The sequence below is a fragment of the Oncorhynchus gorbuscha genome, linkage group LG07 (genome assembly GCF_021184085.1).
Source record: "Oncorhynchus gorbuscha isolate QuinsamMale2020 ecotype Even-year linkage group LG07, OgorEven_v1.0, whole genome shotgun sequence".
Lineage (NCBI taxonomy): Eukaryota > Metazoa > Chordata > Actinopteri > Salmoniformes > Salmonidae > Oncorhynchus > Oncorhynchus gorbuscha.
This window is the reverse complement of record NC_060179.1, coordinates 65,681,040-65,705,243: the sequence shown is the minus strand read 5'-3', so window position 1 is coordinate 65,705,243 and position 24,204 is coordinate 65,681,040. Positions and strand designations below refer to the sequence as shown.

At 44.0% G+C, this 24,204-nt stretch overlaps 1 protein-coding gene across 2 annotated transcripts in view; it reads left to right on the top strand.

The window, feature by feature from the left end:
* The first annotated feature begins 340 nt into the window (after nt 1-340).
* Nucleotides 341-24,204, top strand: part of LOC124040232 (protoheme IX farnesyltransferase, mitochondrial) — a 79,960-nt gene continuing 56,096 nt past the window's right edge. The window contains exons 1-5 of one of the 2 annotated variants that reach the window (XM_046357207.1): nt 362-465; nt 11,184-11,368; nt 11,783-11,922; nt 12,322-12,775; nt 14,202-14,326. In XM_046357207.1, the coding sequence (XP_046213163.1) occupies nt 11,866-11,922; nt 12,322-12,775; nt 14,202-14,326 (636 nt within the window). In that variant the 5' untranslated portion in view covers nt 362-465; nt 11,184-11,368; nt 11,783-11,865. Of the gene's footprint in view, nt 466-11,183; nt 11,369-11,782; nt 11,923-12,321; nt 12,776-14,201; nt 14,327-24,204 lie in introns of both variants that reach the window. The other variant, XM_046357206.1, reaches the window with a different exon arrangement.

Sequence of the window (24,204 nt, the reverse complement as noted above, 5' to 3'; positions counted from 1 at the left end):
CGGATGCCAGGACTTATAGTAAAAAAGATTTTAAAACTTAAAAAAAACGAAACTTTAGGTTTCCCCTTTTACTTGTGTTGGAATTCCTGTTGCTTGTTGTCAATGGTGTGCTCTTTTTCAGGCAACCATGTGACCTAGTGGGCACATAATTTCAACCTGACATAGGCTAAGGACTAGAAAAGGACTAGATGTGCTACATTAGTTCCATGTTTGTCTCTGTTGAAGGTTATAACACCTACCAGTGTCACATACGTGTGCTGTGTGTGTTAAGGTGCACGTATGACTTTAAATGATTATGCGTCCAAATGAGGCGTCTGAAACGCGCTTGCGCAGTCTGTCTCACCGGAAGTGATTCCCACGCTCAGACGAGGTCAAAATGGCGACTTGTTACATGTGAAGAGGACATAAGGAAGCCGGCTTTATGCTACAAAAACATGTACAAATCGACATGTAGCAGACTCACAGGTAAACACATAGATAATGTGCTTATCTTTCTGATGCACCCGAATAAAAATGGTAATTACTGTGCTTTTGCTGGTCGAAAATACCAACGTTTGCTCGGTTAGGTAAGCTTGCTAACATAAAACTGTTAGCTATGTACGGGTATGTTATGTATATGTCTGTCAGTTAGCAATGCTGCATGACCTTCGATTTAATCCAGCCAATGTGTGCCAATCTACTCTCGATTCATCTAGTCATTTGACATATCGCTATACACATCGTGTGGTGTTGCAGTGCCAGCACCAAATCCGTCAACTATACTTCGCGTTGAAGAGTTATCTAGCTGCCTAGCTAGCTAATGCTAGCACTATAACAAGTTGCTGATGTCAGCTAGGCTGTCTGTAACTCGATACCCCATTAACGATAATATCTTCTGCCCATGGGTATTTGTTAAGCGCCCCGACGCTTGGTCTAAACATTAACACGCATCGTTTGCGGTACGGTTTGGGAAGCATAAGGAGCGTATCAGCGAGAAAATAATAATTAAAACAGCAACATTACACACCTTTTTATAATGTTACTGTTCCTACACGGCATATTTCCATTTGACAGTTTTTGTTTAGGAAACAGTGGCATACAGTACCTGTGCTAACGTTAATTAGTGCCTTCGGAAAGTATTCAGACCCATGAGCTTTCAACATTTTGTTTAGTTACAGCCTTCTAATATAACCGATTAAATAAAGTAATCCTCATCAATCTGCACACAATACCCCATAATGACAAAGCGAAAACAGGTTTTTAGAAATGTTTGCTGATTTTGTTAAATAATAAAAACATAGGTATTTTACACAATAATTCAGACCCTTTGCTATGAGTCTCGAAATAGAGCTCAGGTGCATCCTGTTTTCATTGATCATCCTTGATGTTTCTACAACTTGACTGGATTCCACCTTTGGTAAATTCAATTGGTTGGACATGATTTGGAAAGGCACACACCTGTCTATATAAAAGTCCTACAGTTGACAGTGCATGTCAGAGCAACAACCAAGCCATGAGGTCAGGGAAGTGACCAAAAACCTGATGGTCACTCTGACAGAGCTCTAGAGTTTTTCTGTGGAGATGGGAGATTCTCCCAGAAGGACAACAGTCTCTGCAGCACTCCACCAACCAGGCCTTTATGGTAGAGTGGCCAGACGGAAGCCACTCCTCACAATAGACACATGACTGCCTGCTTGGAGTTTGCCAAAAGGCCCCGAAAGACACTGACCATGAAAAAAGATTCTGTGGTCTGATGAAACCAAGATCGAACTCTTTGGCCTGAATGCAAAGTACCACGTCTGGAGGAAACCTGGCCCCATCTCTACGGTGATGCGTGGTGGCAGTATCATACTGTGGGGATGTTTTTCAGCGGCAGGGATTGGGAGGCTAGTTGGGATTGAGGGAAAGATGAACGGAGCAAAGTACAGTGAGATCCTTGGTGAAAACCTGCTCAGGACCTCAGACTGGGGTGAAGGTTCACCTTCCAACAGGACAACAACCCTAAGCACACAGGCAAGAGAACGAGAGGCACCTTTTCATTATAATGTTGAAGAAAATGCGTTCCTAGCGTGTAAGCAATGTGTTTGCCGGCCCGAATAAATTCTAGCCAGCTAGCTAATGTTTATAATTATAATTATTTTTAGCTACACTTATGCTATCCCGTTTGCGGTCCTTTTAGCGTTGCTTGCTGGTTAGCTGGCTAGTTAGCTACAGTATGATAAACGCTACTACCGTCAGTGTTTATCATATTTTGCCTATTCCACCATTTGTAGAATGCATACTGCCATTTGAATATAGCGCGGGAGAAGGGAATCTGGACACGGTAAACACATTTTATATGTAGGTGTAGAGGCATTACTCGTTTGGAATTCTATGATCAGAACTTTGTGATCAGAATACTAAAGCTGCATGAACTGTTAAGTCTAGACATAGCTTGAGGTGTGGCTAAGGTGTCTGTGGTTCAGGGCAGGGTTCTGGAATTATTTCAGCCTCCTGAGTTTGAAGAGGCGCTGTTGCGCTTTCATCACACTTTGTAAAGGGACCATTTCAGGTCGTCAGTGATGTTCACACCACGGAACTTTAATCTTCTGACCCACTCGTCTGCGGCCCCATCGATGTGGATGGGGCGTGCTCTGTCTGCTGTCTCCTGTAGTCCATGATCAGCCACTTTGTTTTGGCACTCACATCCTCCCTGTCATCAGCAAACTTGATGGAGTTGGGGACGTGCTTGGTCATGGAGTCGTGGGCGATCATGGAGTGAAGGAGGGTGCTTAGCACGTACCCCAGGGGGCACCCGTTAGAGGGTGACCGAGAATATATTGGGCCGATATTATACTTTTTCTAATCTATGGTCCCTTTATATAGAAAAACTGCTGCTATACCAGCCGCCACTCACCGCCTGTGCCATGTGTACCTCAATGCCTAGGAATGTCTAGCTGGGAAAATCAGCAGAAAGCCTTAAGCTAACTCATTCTCCAACAGAGATGTGATGTATTGAGAAGTGGATGAATTGGCACAGTGACCAAAATCAAATCAAACTCCTTTTGCAAATGATTGGCTTAGTTGATTCACAAATAATAAAGCTTGTGTCGAACAGGTTCGGATATGCATGCAATAAGAAATCTAGCAAGCTAATGAAATGGCTATGTGACCTGTTAGCAAAGATTATGATAACTATCCCTTTCATCTGTGGCGTTAACTAGCTAGCGTTATTAGCTACTATGCTAGCTAGCTGGTTTGGTGATTGTGGTGCTAAGATATCAGATATGATCTAATAGCTAGCTAATGTTAGCTGGTTAGTATTTTGAACATACACCATTTCCGGCAACGAGCCATCTGACTTGCAGTGTAACTTTAGCTATTTAATGGTGTACTGATCTGACCAGTAGCAATTGTATCCGTAAATTGACAGTTGATAGTCGGATTAGATTGTCGTAATAGGGACAGAAGTGTCTTTAAAATGCAGAAATAAATATTGATATTGATTTGGCCCCCCTTTGCTGCTATAACAGCCTCTACTCTTCTGGTGAGGCTTTCCGCTAGGTGTTGGAACATTGCTTCAGGGATTTGCTTCCATTCAAATATGTGCATTAGTGAGGTCAAGCACTGATGTTGGGCGATTAAGCCTAGCCCGCAGTCAGCATTGCAATTCATCCCAAAGGTGTTCATTCTGTCTGGGTTCTGTGCAGGCCCGTCAAGTTCTTCCACACCGATCTCAACAAACCATTTCTGTATGGACCCTGCTTTGTACACAGAAGGGCAACTGAAACAGGAAAGGGCCTTCCCCAAACTGTTGCTACAATGTTGGAAGCACCAAATCATCTAGAATGTCATTGTATGCTGTAGCGTTAAGATTTCCCTACACCGAAACTAAGGGGCCTAGTCCGAACCATGGAAAACAGCCCCAGACTATTATTCATCCACCGAACTTTACAGTTGGCACTATGCATTGGGGCAGTTAGCGTTCTCCTGGCATCCACCAAAACCAATGATTGTGCTGACGACTACCGCCCCGTAGCACTCACTTCCGTCATCATGAAGTGCTTTGAGAGACTAGTCAAGGACCATATCACCTCCACCCTACCTGACACCCTAGACCCACTCCAATTTGCTTACCGCCCAAATAGGTCCACAGACGACGCAATCTCAACCACACTGCACACTGCCCTAACCCACCTGGACAAGAGGAATACCTATGTGAGAATGCTGTTCATCGACTACAGCTCGGCATTCAACACCATAGTACCCTCCAAGCTCGTCATCAAGCTCGAGACCCTGGGTCTCGACCTCGCCCTGTGCAACTGGGTACTGGACTTCCTGACGGGCCGCTCCCAGGTGGTGAGGGTAGGCAACAACATCTCCTCCCCGCTGATCCTCAACACGGGGGCCCCACAAGGGTGCGTTCTGAGCCCTCTCCTGTACTCCCTGTTCACCCACGACTGCGTGGCCACGCACGCCTCCAACTCAATCATCAAGTTTGCGGACGACACAACAGTGGTAGGCTTGATTACCAACAACGACGAGACGGCCTACAGGGAGGAGGTGAGGGCCCTCTAAGTGTGGTGTCAGGAAAATAACCTCACACTCAACGTCAACAAAACTAAGGAGATGATTGTGGACTTCAGGAAACAGCAGAGGGAACACCCCCCTATCCACATCGATGGAACAGTAGTGGAGAGGGTAGCAAGTTTTAAGTTCCTCGGCATACACATCACAGACCAACTGAATTGGGCCACTCACACTGACAGCGTCGTGAAGAAGGCGCAGCAGCGCCCTTCAACCTCAGGAGGCTGAAGAAATTTGGCTTGTCACCAAAAGCACTCACAAACTTCTACAGATGCACAATCGAGAGCATCCTGGCGGGCTGTATCACCGCCTGGTGCGGCAACTGCTCCGCCCACAACCGTAAGACTCTCCAGAGGGTAGTGAGGTCTGCACAACGCATCACCGGGGGCAAACTACCTGCCCTCCAGGACACCTACACCACCTGATATTACAGGAAGGCCATAAAGATCATCAAGGACATCAACCACCCGAACCACTGCCTGTTCACCCCGCTATCATCCAGAAGGCGAGGTCAGTACAGGTGCATCAAAGCTGGGCCCGAGAGACTGAAAAACAGCTTCTACCTCAAGGCCATCAGACTGTTAAACAGCCACCACTAACATTGAGTGGCTGCTGCCAACACACTGTCATTGACACTGACCCAACTCCAGCCACTTTAATAATGGGAATTGATGGGAAATGATGTAAATATATCACTAGCCACTTTAAACAATGCTACCTTATATAATGTTACTTACCCTACATTATTCATCTCATATGCATACGTATATACTGTACTCTATATCATCGACTGCATCCTTATGTAATACATGTATCACTAGCCACTTTAACTATGCCACTTTGTTTACTTTGTCTACATACTCATCTCATATGTAAATACTGTTCTTGATACCATCTACCGTAATGCTGCCCTGTACCATCACTCATTCATATATCCTTATGTACATATTCTTTATCTCCTTATACTGTGTATAAGACAGTAGTTTTGGAATTGTTAGTTAGATTACTTGTTGGTTATCACTGCATTGTCGGAACTAGAAGCACAAGCATTTCGCTACACTCGCATTAACATCTGCTAACCATGTGTATGTGACAAATACGATTTGATTTGACAAATAAAATTTGATTTGATTATCTGTCAGGCTGCCAGATGGTGAAGCGGGATTCATCACCCCAGAGAACGCGTTTCCACTGCTCCGGAGTCTAATGGCGGGGAGTTTTACATCACTCCAGCCAATGCTTGGCATTGCCCTTAGGCTTGTGTGTGGCTGCCCATTTCATGAAGTTCCTGCCAAAATAATGATTGTGCTGCAGTTTGGATGTCTGTAGTGAGTGTTGCGACCATGGACAGACAATTTTTACATGCTGCTGCACTCGGCAACCCCGTTCTGTGAGTTTGTGTGGCCTATTAGGAATTTATACACTTGTCAGAAACGGGTTTGGTTCAAATAGCCAAATCCAGAAATATGAAGTACTTTTGTATGTGTAGTACCAGTCAAAAGTTTGGACACTTACTCATTCCAGGGTTTTTCTTTTTACTATTTTCTACGTTGTAGAATAATAATGAAGACATCAAAACTATGAAATAACACATGGAATCATGTAGTAACCAAAAAAGTGTTAAACAAATCAAAACATATTTGAGGTTCTTCAAAGTAGCCACCCTTTGCCTTGCCAGCTTTGCAAACTCGTGGCATTCTCTCAACTAGCTTCATGAGGTAGTCACCTGAAATGCATTTCAATTAACAGGTGTGCCTTGTTAATTTGTGGAATTTATTTAGTTCTTAATGTGTTTTGAGCCAATCAGTTGTAAAGATAGCACTATTTGGTACAAGACCAAGTCCATATTATGGAAAGAACAGCTCAAATAACCAAAGAGAAACAACAGTCCATCATTACTTTTAGACATGAAGGTCAGTCGATCTGGACAATTTCAAGAACTTTTCATTTTTCTTCAAGTGCAGTTGCAAAAACAATCAAGCACTATGATGAAACTGGCTCACATGACGACTGCCACTGAAAAGGAAGACCCAGAGTTAGCAGACACATCTCAACATCAGCTTTTCAGAAGAGACTGTGTGAATCAGGCCTTCGTGGTCGAATTGCTGCCAAGAAACCACTAGGACACCAATAAGAAGAGACTTGGTTGGGCCAAGAAACACGAGCAATGGACATTAGACCGGTGGAAATCTTTCCTTTGGTCTGATAAGTGCAAATTTGCGATTTTTGGTTCCAACTGCCGTGTCTTTGTGAGACACAGAGTAGGTGAACGGATGATCTCCGCATGTGTGGTTCCCACCGTGAAGCATGGAGGAGGTGGTGTGGGGGTGCTTTGCTGGTGACACTGTCAGTGATTTATTTAGAATTCAAGGCACACTTCACCAGCATGGCTACCACAGCATTCTGCAGCGATCCGCCATCCCATCTAGTTTGGGCTTAGTGGGACTATAATTAGTTTTTCAACAGGACAATGACCCAAAACACACCTCCAAGGCTGTGTAAGGGATATTTGACCCAGGAGAGTGATGGAGTGCTGCATCAGATGACCTGGCCTCCACAATCCCCCGACCTCAACCCAATTGAAATGGTTTGGGATGAGTTGAACTGCAGAGTGAAGGAAAAGCAGCCAACAACTGCTCAGCATATGTGGGAACTCCTTCAAGACTGTTGGAAAAGTATTCCTTATAAAGCTGGTTGAGAGGATGCCAAGAGTTTGCAAAGCTGTCAACACTACCGTTACTACATTATTTCTTAGTTTTGATGTGTTCACTATTCTGCAATGTAAAATAAAGAAACTCTTGAATGGGTAGGTGTTTCCAAACATTTGCCGTGTGTATAGATAGATCTCTCTCACATGTAAAGTGTTGGTTTCATGAGCTACACAAAAAGCTTGTTACACTAACATTTTGTGCACAAATTTGTTCATCCCTATTAGTGAGCATTTCTCATTTGCCAAGATAATCCATCCACTTGACAGGTGTGGAATATTAAGAAGCTGATTAAACAGCATGTGCAGTTTTGTCACACAACTCAATGCAACAGATGTCTCAGATTTTGCGGGAGCGTGCATTTGGCATGCTGACTGCAGGAATGTCCACCAGCACTGTTACCAGAGAACTGAATGTTCATCTCTCTACCATAAGCCGCTATCAATGTCGCTTTAGAGAATTTGGCAGAGCGTCCAACCGGCCTCAACTGCATGCCGTTGGGTGTGCGAGCGTTTTGCTGATTTTCAACACTGAACAGAGTGCCCCCTGGTGGCGTTGGGGTTTGGGATGGAATAAGCTACGGACAACGAACACAATTGCGTTTTAGCGATGGCAAATTGAATTAATAGAAATATCGCGACGAGATCCCGAGGCCCATTTCTTTTAAGGTGTCTGACCAACAGATACATATCTGTATTCCCAGTCATGTGAAATCCATAGATTAGGGCCTAATGAATGCGCCTCATTTATATTGACTATGTTTCCTCATATGCGCTGTAAGTCTGTAAAATCTTTATTGGAGCAGGTTGTGTTTTTGTTCAGTTATTCTATATATTTTTTTTACTACATCTTTTGGGAAGGTTCAGTGTATTCTGCGCATGTGATAACTTAATCTATGGGCAGATTTGAGTCATTCAGACAATGTTCGTTTTCATTTTTTCCCCTCCTACCCTCGCTCTTCATGTTTTAGATATTATGCACATTTATGGCTTGGTAGAAAATGTCATCGCCATTGAGCTAGTTCTCATAGTAGCAGGAAACTGCAGCAACTGATATGAGCGATGGCGAGAAATGTGATACCTCGCTCTATCCAATCGTAGCAGTTACAACCCGCCCATTTCTTGACAGATGGCTGAACTAGCCAATTGATTAGTTTCGAATTTCATTCTGGCAGCTGAGCTGTTTAGAAATGCGTCTTGACAGTGGGGGAATAAGAAAATAAAAATCCGCCATCGCGGAAAATGACCACAAGTTATCATAGAGCAATGAGAACATCTTTGACATTATGTTGAACCCTTTTCCATTGGGTAGATATTTTATATTCTCAAACTAAACTGAAAATGTTGAAGACAAACATTTCCTAGACAGCCATGTATGCATTAATGCATACATTTTGAAATCAAACAAGACATTAACTCATTGTTTTTTACCAAACTACATAATGGTTATAATTGTATTTGAATGCTAAATCTCTTGATAAACTAGGTCAATGTAGATGGCATAGGCCTACTCACAATACATGTGAAGGCATATTCAATAGGAGTATATATACAGTGCCTTGCGAAAGTATTCGGCCCCCTTGAACTTTGCGACCTTTTGCCACATTTCAGGCTTCAAACATAAAGATATAAAACTGTATTTTTTTTGTGAAGAATCAACAACAAGTGGGACACAATCATGAAGTGGAACGACATTTATTGGATATTTCAAAAAAATTAACTAATCAAAAACTGAAGAATTGGGCGTGCAAAATTATTCAGCCCCCTTAAGTTAATACTTTGTAGCGCCACCTTTTGCTGCGATTACAGCTGTAAGTCGCTTGGGGTATGTCTCTATCAGTTTTTCACATCGAGAGACTGAATTTTTTTCCCATTCCTCCTTGCAAAACATCTCGAGCTCAGTGAGGTTGGATGGAGAGCATTTGTGAACAGCAGTTTTCAGTTCTTTCCACAGATTCTCAATTGGATTCAGGTCTGGACTTTGACTTGGCCATTCTAACACCTGGACATGTTTATTTTTGAACCATTCCATTGTAGATTTTGCTTTATGTTTTGGATCATTGTCTTGTTGGAAGACAAATCTCCGTCCCAGTCTCAGGTCTTTTGCAGACTCCATCAGGTTTTCCTGACTCCAATGGTCCTGTATTTGGCTCCATCCATCTTCCCATCAATTTTAACCATCTTCCCTGTTCCTGCTGAAGAAAAGCAGGCCCAAACCATAATGCTGCCACCACCATGTTTGACAGTGGGGATGGTGTGTTCAGGGTGATGAGTTGTGTTGCTTTTACGCCAAACATAACATTTTGCATTGTTGCCAAAAAGTTAAATTTTGGTTTCATCTGACCAGAGCACCTTCTTCCACATGTTTGTTGTGTCTCCCAGGTGGCTTGTGGCAAACTTTAAACGACAATTTTTATGGATATCTTTAAGAAATGGCTTTCTTCTTGCCACTCTTCCATAAAGGCCATATTTGTGCAATATATACAACTGATTGTTGTCCTATGGACAGAGTCTCCCACCTCAGCTGTAGATCTCTGCAGTTCATCCAGAGTGATCACGGGCCTCTTGGCTGCATCTCTGATCAGTCTTCTCCTTGATGAGTTGAAAGTTTAGAGGGATGGCCAGGTCTTGGTAGATTTGCAGTGGTCTGATACTCCTTCCATTTCAATATTATCGCTTGCACAGTGCTCCTTGGGATGTTTAAAGCTTGGGAAATCTTTTTGTATCCAAATCCGGCTTTAAACTTCTTCACAACAGTATCTCGGACCTGCCTGGTGTGTTCCTTGTTCTTCATGATGCTCTCTGCGCTTTTAACGGACCTCTGAGTCATTTAGGTCAACATTGGATCATTCAGAGATCCTCACTGAACTTCTGGAGAGAGTTTGCTGCACTGAAAGTAAAGGGGATGGAATAATTTTGCACGCCGAAATTTTCAGTTTTTGATTTGTTAAAAAAGTTTGAAATATCCAATAAATGTCGTTCCACTTCATGATCGTGTCCCACTTGTTGTTGATTCTTCACAAAAAAATACAGTTTTATATCTTTATGTTTGAAGCCTGAAATGTGGCAAAAGGTCGCAAAGTTCAAGCGGGCCGAATACTTTCGCAAAGCACTGTAAGTGAAACAACTCAGACCGCTGCACCACCAAGGCATTGCCTCTCGGTGCAAGAGGCGTCACTGCAGTCCCTGGTTCGAATCCAGGCTGCATCACATCCAGCCGTGATTGTGAGTCCCATAAGACGGCGCACAATTGGCACAGCATCGTCCGGGTTTGGCCGGGGTAGACCATCGTAAACAAGAATTTGTTCTTAACTGACTTGCCTAGTTAGCTGTTATTTTTTTATTAATTAAAGGTTGTGCATATGTCCTTCCACAGAGGCGTGACATGCTGGAGTGACGCTTCTATATGCAAATGTTGATCAGTAGGCTGTACAGAAGGCAAACAGTTTGGCTCTCGGACGGAAGGCAAGCGGTTTGGCTCTCGGACGGAAGGCAAGCGGTTTGGCTCTCGGACGGAAGGCAAGCGGTTTGGCTCTCGGACGGAAGGCAAGCGGTTTGGCTCTCGGACGGAAGGCAAGCGGTTTGGCTCTCGGACGGAAGGCAAGCGGTTTGGCATCTGTAGCACCATAGACTCCACTGATCAGCCAAAACAAGCTCAATAACTCAATGCATACACATACTCCTATTTAATATGCTTTCGCATGTATTGGGAGTAAGACTATGCCATCTAAATTTCCCTAGTTTATCAAGAGATTCACGATTCAAACAAAATTATTACCGTTATGTAATTTTGGTAAAAACAAAGGAAAATGTATTGTTTGATTTGAAAATGTATGCAATGCATACATGGCTGTCTGGGAAATGTTTGTCTTCAACATTGTCAAATGTAATTTTGAATTTCGTCCTAAAATATTGTCCATCGGTTTCCTAGACCCCCGAGGATCAGCGTGGTGAGGGTGTTGTTGCCAACGTTCACCACATGGGCTTGGCCTGTCAGGATGTCCAGGATCCAGTTGCACAGGGAGGGGTTTGGGCCCTGAGCTTAGTGATGGGCTTGGATGGCACTATGGTGTTGAAGGCTGAACTGCATTCTTACATGGTATTCCTCTTGTCCAGGTGGGTTAGGGCATTGTGTAGTGCAATGGCGGTTGCATTGTACGTGGACCTGTTGGGGCAGTATGCAAATTGTAGTGGATCTGGGGTGTCAGGTAAGATGATGGTGATATGGTCCTTAACTGGCCTCTCGTCTCGTGTTTGAGCTGTTGAATTGTGATTCCACTTTGTCTCTATACTGACGTTCTGCCTCTTTGATTGCCTCATAGTTCTTCCAGAGCCAATTCGCTTTTAAACAAAACCATGTAAAGTCCTTGGACTATAAGGACTAATGTTAGGCTCTTTTAGTCCATTGTTGGGCTAGCCTCGGTTATAGCAGAGAAGCATAAATTACTTTTCTAGCAAGCCCAAAACAGTGGACATTTTGGGCAGATGATGCATATTCATGTCATGAACAGGGTTGTTTTGTGTTTTTAGGTCTGGTTGGTGTGAGTGTGAACCAGAAACTATTTGGTAGAAATGCCATTAGAAATCACAAGAGTGCTCGCAGCCTCATCCAGATGTCCAGGAGAGACCCATCACAATGGATTCACCGCCTCAACTTCTTGAAGCGCCAGGTAAGTCGCATGCCGCCCATTTTATCAGGCAACAACAACACTGTTTTGTAAGTGATAGGGCACAATCTAAGGACAGAATGTTGTCTATCATACCAATTGACTTCTCAGTCCATGCTCAGGTAATGTCAGGACATGTACACAGGATTAGCTGTATTATACTTCTAGCTGTATAGGCTATGTCATGGGCAGCCGCCACTTATTGATAAAAAAATAAGACAACAACTAGCTTGATGTGTTACATGTTTTTGTCAGCTGCATGTTATGCCAGTGCCACCTAACCGTGTTGTGTGCCAATGTACAAGTATGACTTTCACTGCTTGTACTTTCAAAGGAGGAATATGTGCCAATAGAGCGCCTTTATCTTCACACCCACTATCTGCTCTACCCCCCTCTTTCCAGTATGTGATGAGGAGTAACAATGCCCTCTATCAGAGAGCTAAACCTAAGCAAACAGCCATCTTGACTGTCCTCGAGGACCATCGTGATGACGGCATGGACAGTCAGATGCGGCAAGTCCCAACCATCGACCATGTGCCTATGGTCACCGATGTCACACCACAGCCAGAGACCACAACCACAAATATGACTGCAACACCTGTCTCAAGTCCTGTCTCGACTGTGGCAGCACTTGCTGTGTTGAAACCTCCCTCCAGCAAGACTGTGTCACCACCACAGACAAAGGCTGTGTCCAGTGCAGCTGAGTCTGGGACTGAGATGTTAGAGGTGCCCCATGTGCAGGTGGAGTCTGATGAAGCCAGGGAGGCTCGGCTGGAGAGGCAGTGGAAGGAGCTCAAGGTGGACCTGGCTGAGCTTCCAGATGTGTATGCAAAACTATCCAAAATCAAACTCACAGGTATGTTAAGGACTAGGCTAAGCATGCCAGACTACTTGGTAACCGAAATCAAGTCTTAATTGCTTAGTGATCAAACTTTAGCAAGCATTGGCAGTGTTATGATTTTAGCCTTTTTTTAAATTGTCCGTAAAACCAAAGGAACATGTGTGAAAGCATGTCTTATTTTTAATCAAGCATGTACACAATTTGGTCTGGGGTATTGCTTCACCTTTCACAAAGATGGGAACTTGTAGCATTCGCATATACTCGGGGATGCAAACTCGTCACTTTCCAGCGATATCCGCCATTTTGATTTCAAAATGGGTTGTCCACATGAATCGTGTAGATCCTAAGAAAAAAAGGGGGTATGTTTCTCGTATTGAAAATATTGAGTGAGCACAGAATGAATCCTCACTCGTCCTTCAATGAGAATATCAGAGTTCAGAGTGGGATGTCTTATCAGAATGAGTGCTTTATCCAATATCTTCAAATTTAGGTGGCAGTTGCCGAATCAATATAATTATATTTTTCTGGTGTTCCTTAAATTGGGTTTGGTGCCTAACTTTTGGGAGCTGTGGGGAGGGGGGGTGTGAGTGTGTAAAGTTGTCTGAAGAGTAGGCTCGTAATGGAGGTGAGGGGTCTAAATAACAGTTACGTAACGGATATTATTTTTGACGGTGTATCGTTTTGACAACCATAATATAATTTTTTCGCTAGTTAGCTGTACCTGCACCAAAACTCCATTATTTTTCCTTCATAGATTGTTCTCCATCTTCTTTTTAAATAGGAGCCGATTTTTGTTTTCGGCACTTTTTCCCATGACTTTTTTCTCATGACGCTTTCTCTTACCTCTGCAGCAGACATATGGTGAGCAATATGTTTGGAACATCGAATTGCAATTCATATCTCATCGGCAGCCAAGTATCGTGATATCGTATCGTGAGGTTCCTGGCAATTCCGGGCCCTACTAAATATGGTTCCATATAGTGTTTTCTCCCTCTTACTGCCACAATGAAAATGCAGATCAATATGCGTTAATATTTTTGATTACATTCCTCCTGCCAAATCTCAGGTAGGCCGTTGAGCAAATCGGCCATTTTCTGCAGTAGCCCATTCAATGTGTTGTATTGAGTAGAGGTGTGAATATCAGGGACCGGTTATTGTGTAGCACAGGTGTATCACATCGTTAGTAAAATGTTGTTATTGAGACAACCCCACTCCGAAATTAACCAAACTTTCTAGCAGTTTACACAGAATTTTCTTGTGTTTCCATGTCCCTTTTCTGGCACTCACCAGTTTGCATTCCTGATCCTGTTCTGCCAGTAATTGCCCAAAGCTGTAGTCATATAATTGATATTGAAATTATGGTGGGTATTCAAGTATGATAAGCATGCATGTTGCTTGTGTGTGTAGGTATGATGTTGATATTATTGACTGGTTGTTTCAGCGTTAGTAGTGTGGACGGCAGCAGCTGGTTTTGCCATGGCTCCAGTGCCCTTTGACCCTACCACCTTCTTCCTGGCATCCCTCGGGACAGGGCTCGCCTCCTGCACTGCCAACTCCATCAACCAGGTCAGTTGCGTCACAGCTGTGTGCGCGTGTGTCAAAATGGTCATGCAGAGTAGCCTGCCTGGGCATTCTTGGTTTGGTTTCAGACATGGTCTTGTTATTGCAGTGAGATATGTCCATCGGAAAAGCACAATTAGCTGTGTATATAGGCCTGCTGTATTATTAATGCATGTATTATTGTGGACTATATCCCCTCCCCGTGATGAACTTTGTTTTACATGGAGAACAAAAGCCAAATCTTTGGTTTCTGGCACTGTATGGGGTGGTTAATAGCTCAAAACTTTAATGATTCTGCATTTAACATCTTCCCCTGGTCAACCCCAGACTTACAAAACATTAAAATCACTGTAATCGGTCCCGAGTGGTCAATTTTTTTACTTTTATTTCTCCCTCTTAAGTTGTTTCTCTGAAAGATGGATGAGGTCTCATTTCAACGGCTGGCAAGATTACAGTTGGGTTCTGAAACGCGTAATAGATTTTCATTGCACTTTACACAAACATGAACTCACTGGCTGACAGACATGCACACACACAGTACTGTCCCCTCGTCAGGCACTTCATGTTGTTCTACAAAACATTGCGGGAGCCATTGACAGCACCTTTGAACTTTTAGTTAAATTCCTCTCTCGCTGCGTATCTAAAAAATGCATTAACAGGCGACTCAAACTGGAAAACTGTTATTTGTCTGCTGAAGGCTTTTTTGTACCAAACAATAAAGGGATCGCTGCGCCTGGACACTTAAAATGGCTGGAATATTCAGACCTCGCTGAGTGTTGACGCTGTGCGCTGGAATGCGCTCCATGACTTAAGAATATTAGTTTAATGGACAACCTCTCCCTCAGCCCTGGGTTGAACCCCAATTAGCTGCAGCCTTCTGCCTGTAATTTGTCCAGGGCCCTGATTACACTGCAGGTTCCTGCCGTAGGGGCCAGACAGTAGGGTTATGTTCGCTCAGGTAGGCTCCAAACCGAAGAAAACCGACTAAAACTGGGATGGACTAACCTGACCTAGTCCAATGAGAAATGCTTGTTTTTGTTGCAAAATGTGTTCGGTTGTAAAATCCTCCCTTAGCCCTAACACTAGCCCAGCCTTCAACAGCCAAGTTCCAGGCAGTGTCCTCTCTCTTGTTTAGAGCTGGAATTAGGTTATTTTCTCAACCGGGTTACAATGAACGGAACTTATAATTTGTCCCAACAATCCAAAGCTCTTGGACCTGACCTTTCCGTGCAGGCATGTAGTATTTTCTCTAGTCTAGCGTGTCATTGTCAGTGTGACATCTGTATGAATAGCGTCAATCCATCAAACAAACAAAAAATGGCATTGTCCCGTCAATGACTTCTTGGAACAACACTCTGCCTGCCTTTCCCCTTCAATTTATCTCTTCACCCATCTACCTTACACTGGAGCAGGAGTGTAAAATATCCTATAGGTGTGACAATTATGTCTCCTCTAAAAGCAGTGGCAGGTTGGTAGTCTCTAATCCCCAGCTGTAGGGCTCCAGGGCCCCAGCCCTGAGGAGTTTAGTTCTGAGAGATGGGAGAGGCGGTAGCCGCCACATGTCCGTCCCTGTGCGTCCGTCCCTGTGTGTATCAAGTCAGCCGCTGTCATTCTTAATTTTCTACTATAGATATGGTTTCGGGGCAAAGAAGGACATGATTCATCTTTCATTTAGATTACTAGATCTTTCTCCTTTCATCATCTCCTCCCAGCACAGCAGTCACCAGCCAGGCCTAGTCAGAACAGAAGCCTGGGGCTTGGGTGAAGGTGTGAAGTCCAGGGAGCCACCCACCAAGACTGGGTTTAGGTGACGGGTCTCGGGCCCTACAAAATCAGTTAAATTAGTCTGATTTGGTTTCATTTTCCAGGTTTCTGTTTTTCGCTCTAAAAATCATTAGACCGATGTTAGCAATGTTTCTGTAGTGTTCATCTGATTGCAGTGTTTGCACGACAAATGGCCACTGGATTGACGCAAATAATCATGAGCTCATTCTAGTGGTAGACCAACACGCACACAGACGCGGGCATTCCCGTGCCATTTCAGAAAGTTGAAGGAAAATACGAATCACTGATGTATTTTGTTTATGTCTTATGATAATCTTGGGCAAATTAATGCATTTTCTAAAGTTTAAAACATTTTAGTTGATTTCCTACTAAGTTCAATCCATTTTAGAATTTTGTTTTAATGTCTGGATTCTTTGATTCCGTCCACCTTCTACGCCAACTCAGTTTTTATTGGGTCCTAGAGGGGAGTGTGTGGCTGTAGTTTGGGTAGGCTTGAGGTGTGGGTTGGCTGCTGTTCTGAAGTGGGCAGTGTGGAACATGTGGACTTCCTTCAACCGGACATGAAGGGTAGTAGTCTAAGTTGTAGAGTTGGGAGGTAGTATTACAGTAGAGCAGGACAAATGGAATTCATGTTGATTTGTTTTGTTTGATGTGTCTCCGCTTTGAAGTCTTAATGGGCCCGCCAGCCAGGCCAGTGCATTATGGGTGGTGGCGGCGTGCACTTGGCCAACTGACAGTCATTTTTTTGCGCTGGCAAAGAGACATACAGGAAGAAAATTGTGGATGAGGTAAAAATGCCATTGTCATTGGATCGCAGTAAATTGTCTTTGAAAGTAAATACAGAGCTCTTGTAGGACTGTCTTACCTCAACATGTTTTCCTCCCCTTTTTTATGTGGATGGCCTTGTTTTTTTCAGACCTTATGTAAGCAGAGCCCGCGTCTCCTCACGGTTCTGTCTGGAATCTGAGGGCATTAAATCTTTAGGCCAGGGCTTCTCTTTCTTGTGGCCAGCACCAGTTGTCAGACAGACCGGGGCTTCACTCCACACAAGGCAGCCCCTGTCTGCCTCCAATGTTTCTTGTCTTTCTCAATGTCCCTCTGTGGTGACAGATCCCTGTGATGTCATCCGTTTTAATTGGCAAGATTGAGGGATTGAATTAAATGTAGTTTAAAGGGAAAAGAGCCACCTGGTTCAAGGAGGCCATTTCTTCCAGTTGGTCCCAAATGGGGCCTTTTTACCATACATAATGCTCTACTTTTGACTATATAAGGAATGGGGTGCCATTTGGGATGCAGACCTAACCTTACCTATGCTGGTAGTATGCCTGCTCAATGATACTGGCTGGCCAGTGATACTTTCCTAAAAAAAAGATATCCAATGAGCCCATAGAGAGATTAGGGTTTTACAGTATTTGTATTTGTTTCTCTAACAGGGTAACACAATTCTTAACAAAAAAGCCAGTTAATTACAAGTTGGTAGTTGCTCCCCCTTTTAAAATATTTATACTGTATTTATGTCTATGCATGTGACTGCCAAGTAGTTGTTGTTTTTGCTTTTTTGGAAAATAATAGTATTTTGTGTAATTCCACACACACACACTCACAGGCCCAGGGGTTGTCGTGTGACACGTAACACTGCGGTGCGCTGCCCCACACACTTTGCTTCCGTGGTGACTCTCTGATCCTCCGCTGTGTCGGCTTGACACACCGGATCATCTGTCAAGGTTTTGTCTCGTAAAAGAAACACACCCTCACCTGGGCGTAATTGATCTAAACACTTTGGTCGTCCATTTGGTTTTCATAATAAAACCAAAAGAAAGGGAGGGGTACGAAGAAAATTACACTTTTTTTAAAAATTTTTTAGATGTGGTGCCAAGTGTTTCTTTTCTTCAAGTAGTGCTACAGTGTCAGTGCAGTGGTTGGGCTTGATCAAAGCACACACTTATTTTCTTGATTTGACAAATAAAACTACAGCTTCAAATCAAAGTAAGCCGAGGGTAGATCCCCCACTAAAGATCCACTTCCTATGAATTCCCCCGCCACCCTTTAATCCTTTAATGCGTTGGGCCCTGAAGAGTGAATTGTCGGCAGCGGACTGTGTGTGTGTGTGTGTGAGAGAGACCACATAAAACAACTGTGGTTGAATTACCTTCAGGGAAGGGAGAAAAGAAAATGTCTTTGGGGAAGAAGAATGCCTGTCTTGGGTTTGTATCCCAAATAGCACCATATTCCCTGTATAGTACTACATTTGACCAGAGTTCTATGGGTCCTGGTCAAAAGTAGTGCACTATATAGGGAATAGGGTGTAATTTGGAATTGAACCTGTCTATGAAGCCAGCAAAGGGAAGCCAGACCTTCAGTAGTGCAGCTATCAAAGCCAAGGCTGCTGTTCTTCCCATGGGGGAAGTGCCCAAAGGCAGGCGCTCTCACAGACAGAAATGTTGTGGTTTCTTTTCTTAAACATCCCCATTTCGGGAAACTAACGCAAGGGTGTAAGCTCCTGGAGTCATGTAACAATGGCATGGCACCGCCTGGAGTTTCTCACTGCACTAAAAAGACACAATGACAGTCATGTGATTTGACCCCGAGCCAGAGAAGGATAGTGGGCTTTTGCAGGTTTTTTTTCTTCTCTCTTCCGCAAGAGTTCCCATTCCCAACAAAACTTAAACAGCTGGTTTGGCAGTTGGATCACCAGCTTTGCTAAACCGCGTATCCAAGTTTGTTTGTCTGTGTGCTTTCTGTGTGCTTTCTGTGTGCTTTCTGTGTGCTTTCTGTGTGCTGTCTGTGTGCTTTCCTTGCGGACACAATTTGACGTGGTTCACGACAAACTTTTCTGACTACCTCACCAGATGAAATGTGCCCAATTGATTTCTCAGACAGGGTGGTAGTTAGGGTTGAATAGCGGGAACTTGGTTACCGAGATTTCCCGCCCAAACCCACTCCCCTTTCCTAGGATAAATAACTGCAAGAAACCGGAAAATGATGATAAATTATTTCTATAAGCAGCAGTACGTGAAATGGAACTGTTAAACTGTATGCAATGTCTGAATCTGTCTTCTCTACGGCTTTCTCTCTGTATGATCAGTCATTAACGCTCAGGGTGGGGACAGAGTGAACACCTCGGTATGGACCGCAGTTCACAATGCATGTACCCTCATGGTAGCTTTTTTCTTGTGACGGGAAGGCCTACATTTGCTGCAGCTTAGCATATGCTATCGCAATATAAGGACTGAATGCGTGTCTAATTTACACATCAGTCTGGCTTTCGGGGGAAACTTTCCCCCCATATTTTTGTGAAGATGATTTTATTTTAATTACAGCTGCAGAGTTCTAATACAGCTGCAGAGTTCTAAAACAGCCTATCACTCGAATATCGTTGCTTTAAATCAGTGAGCGGTCTTTCCATCTGTTACGTTCAAATGTCATCAGTAGATAATCCTGTTCAAGATAATACAGTGTACATATAGATGTCCTACCCTACCTCTTTCAGGTAATTAATTCGATGCAGTATTAGCCTTATATTTAGCTAATGAATGGGGGGTTACGCGTACGCTTCTAACTTATAGCCTCTGTTTCTTGTGTAAAATGCACCGGCACTTCGCTGGTCCCTCTCATAAAAAAAGCTTAGCTCTTGGAGTCCCAGGAAAGGCTAGACGAGAATAGCTGGATGGACATATATTTATTTGGATTTCTTCTACTAATAAACTATTGGATGATTTGACATTCATCTTGTTTGATGAATGTTAAATACAGCAGCCAATGGGAGTTTGAAAGGAGAGGACAGGCTATGGCGTTAGGCTATAGCAGTTATTTATTCAGACCATTCCATCTGCATCTTATTCTAGTCCAACTATTGTTCAAGCATGCCATGACAATGAAGATAAGGACAATGACACTCCTTTCATTAACTGTTGACAGCGAGGAAGGCATGAAGCAACACTAGAGAAAGTAATACACACAACATTAGGGTAAATATTATGATATCGAGGTATATATCCGTCAGCTTACTAAATGTCAAATGGGTCCTATTATAGTCAAACTTGCTAGCCCATATTTGTAACTTTGTAGGCCGCATGTCCTGCACCAGGACCTTTAATGTCTTACATTAAAGACATTTTATGCCTCATCAGGCTCATGTTGCATCGGGTTTGAATTTTCATGCCGATCAAAACTCTAATCCAATCATTTATATGCTTTAGAATGATACTTCTGGTTTTTGGTGGGAAATGCCGGGTTACCTGGGAAAAGTGTTTTATTCTCGGGATGAAACATTTTGTGAACACCGGAGAATATTCAAACCTAGTGGTAGTGTTATGTAGTATTGGAACCTGCTTGTGGGATGAGGTGGTGATGGCCTCGTCTGAGGGCTGAGCTTGTGGTTTTCCCTCAGAGCTCCCTGTCTCCTTGCAAACCTGCCAGATGGTTGAACAGCTCTGTAATGGGTCTGGAAACAGGGCCTTGAGTGTTGGAGTGTCCTGGAGGTGGTCTGGCTTTCCAAGCCCCTGGGGGTTACAGCAGGGAAGGACTCCCCGGGTGATCCAGCCATAAGAAGGCCACTCAGGCCCATCTCCCCCCATCACTAACTCCCCACTCTCCGGCCCTAATTTCAGCTAATTGAGTAATTGGGACTGAAGACTGTTTCAAGCTGGGTCTAAAGACCCCGGGTGTAACCTGAGGTCCTCAGCTAAACAAACGGGACCTAGCCTGTACTGTCAAATCAGGAGGAAAAGTGCAGTCTAGTAGTGTTTGCTCTGTCCCAAATGGAACCCTCTTCCCTGTATAGTGCCCTACTACAGCTGGTGCACAATATCTAATATTAAGAAAGTCTTGAGGTTTTGCTCGCCTGAGGTAGAGTACCTTTCAAGCTGTAGACCACGCTATTTACCAAGAGTTGTCGTCGATATGTTTCGTAGCGGTCTATTTACTACCACAAATCGACGCTGGCTTTAAGGCTGCACTCAACAAGCTGTATAAGGCCAAAAGAAAACAGGAAAATGCTCATCCAGTAGGGGCGCTCCATGTGGCCACTTTAATGCTTAAATCCATTTTACCTCATTTTTACCGGCATGTCATGTGCAAGCAGAGGGGGAAAAAACTCTAGACCACCTTTACTCCACACACAACCGTACAAAGCTCTCCCTCACCCTCCATTTGTCACATCTGACCATAATTCTATCCTCCTGATTCCTGCTTACAAGCAAAAATGAAAGCAGGAAGTAGGCAACATCTGCACTGAGCTAACGGCTAAAGCTGCCGCTTTTAAGGAGTGTGACACGAAGAAATCCCGCTATGCCCTCAGACGAACGATCAAACAATGCAAAGCATCAATACAGGACTAAGAAGGAACCCTTCAAAACCGGCTCCTCCACTTGTCGGATGTGGCAGTGTTTGCAAACTATTACGGATTAGGAAGGGAAACTCATCCTAGTGAAGCGAGCCTACCAGATGGGCTAAATGCCTTCTTTATGCTTGATTCGAGGCAAGCAACATTGAAGCATGCACGAGAGCACCAGCTGTTCCGGACGGTTGTGTGATCATGGCCTCTGTAGCTGATGTGAGCAAGACCTTTTTAAACGGGTCAACATTCTCAACGCCGTGGGTTGTGAATTGATTACCAGGATGTGTACTCGGATCATGCATGGACCAACTGGCAAGTGTCTTCACTGACATTTTCAACCTCTCCCTGACCGAGTCTGTAATACCTACATGTTTCAAGCAGACCACCACAGTCCCTGTGCCGAAGAACGTCAAGCTATCCTGCCTTTATTACATCCGCCCCGTAGCACTCGTCTCTGTAGCCATGGAATGCTTTGAAAGGCTGGTCATGGCTCACATCAATACCATAATCCCAGAAACCCTAGACCCACTCCAATTCGCATACTGCCCCAACAGATCCACAGATGGCGCAATCTCAATTGCACTCCACACTGCCCGTTCCCACCTGGACAAAAGGAACACCTACATGAGAATGCTGCTCAGCCTTCAACACCATAGTGCCAACAAAGCTCATCACTAAGCTAAGGACCCTGGGACTAAACACCGCCCTCTGCAACTGGATCCTGGACTTCCTTACGGGCCGCCCCCCCAGGTGGTAAGGGTAGGCAACAACACGTCTGCCACGCTGATTCTCAACACGGGGGCTCCTCAGGAGTGCGTGCTTAGTCCCCTCCTGTACTCATTGTTCACCCACGACTGCTTGGCCAAGCACAACTCCAACATCATTAAGTTTGCTGGTGACAACGGTGGTTGGTCTGATCACTGGCAGTGTGGTGCCAGGATAACAATCTCTCTCTCAACATTAGCAAGACAAAAGAGATGATTGTGGACTACAGGAAAAGGAGGACCGAGCATGCCTCCATTCACATCAACGAGGCTGTAGTAGAGCGGGTCGAGAGCTTCAAGTTTGTTGGTGTCCACATTGTCCACATTATCAACAAACTATCATTGTCCAAACACACCAAGACGGTCGTGAAGAGGGCACGACAACTCCTATTCACCCTCAGGAGACTGAAAATATTTGGCATGGGTCCCTAGATAAAGTTCTACAGCTGCACCATTGAGAACATCTTGACAAGTTACATCACCACCTGGTATGGCAACTGCTCAGCATCCCGCAATAAGGCACTACAGAGGGTTGTGTGTACAGCCCAGTACATAACTGGGGCCAATTTTCTACCATCCAGGACCTCTATACTTGGTGGCATAATGCCCAAAATATTGTCAGACTTCAGCCACCCAAGTCATAGACTGCTAAGTCTAGGTCCAAAAGCCTCCTTAACAAGCTTCTACCTCGAAGCCATAGGACTGCTGAACAATTAATAAAATGGCTACCTGGACTTTTTTTAGTGTATTATCTATGCGTAGTCCCTTTCCTCCTACCTACATGTACATATTACCTCGACTAATCTCTACCCCTGCACGTTGACTCGGTACCGGTACCCCCTGTATATACCCTCATTATTCAATTTTTTTGGGGGGGGATGTATTTTGTAAATGTTTATTTAAACTGCATTGTTGGTTAAGAGCTTATAAGTAAGCATTTGACTGTAAGGTCTACACACCTGTTGTATTCGGCATGTGTCAAACAATTTGATTTTGACCAGGGCCCATAGCTATCTGGTCAAAAGTGGTGCTCTACATAGGGAATGGGGTACCATTTGGGACTCAGCCTTCTAGCGTGTGAATGAAGTGTCTCAGTCTAGTGTTATACTTTACACACACACCAAGTGCTTTCGAGTGGCGCAGCAGTCTAAGGCACTGCATCTCAGTGCAAGAGGCGTCACTGCAGTCCGGTTCGAATCCAGGCTGCATCACATCCGACCGTGATTGGGAGTCAAATAGGGTGGCGCACAATTGTCCGGCTTTGGCTGATGTAGGCAGTCATTGTAAATAAGAATTTGTTCTTAATAACTGACTTGCCGAGTTAAATAAAAATGTGAGTGTGACTGAGTCTTAAAGATTGTGTGATTTGAGTTTTTTGTTGTGGATAAAACGTGGTCTTTTGTGGCTGTCTGGCATGTCATTTTCCCTGTAGTGTTGAAGGGTGACTGAGTGCTCTTTTGTGCCTGCCTGTCTGTCTAGTTTGTGTCTTTGTCTCCTGCGAAGTGCTGTCTAAGGATGGTGGCACGCGAGCGGCGAGCCCCCACAAGCCCCCCGGCCCGTCCGCTATTACCACCACTGTGAGCGACGCCCTTCGCTCTTGTCTTGTGGAGACATGTATTATTAACCCTCCTACAGGATCTCTGGCTTCTAACTCCTCTTAGTGGGCTCCTTCAAGCTTTATGTAATGGTGAGAGGTTAGCATGTCTTGGGGGTATGACATTTGTGTGTATGTAATGTTCTCACTCATCATTATTCATGATTCATACAGGACTGTCTGTAATCATGGTAGCATCTACATTAATGTAGAAGTGTTTAGAAACATTCTATTCTCGTTTACCGTATAAGTGACAAAAAAATTCCTGACTACATCATTCACCATTCATTTCTATTGGGCACAAAATCATTTGAAAACAACCAAAACAAACAGCAAATGCATCCAACAAGTTTGTATATTTACAAACTTGATGTAAACTAAACTTTTGACTATTTCAATACAC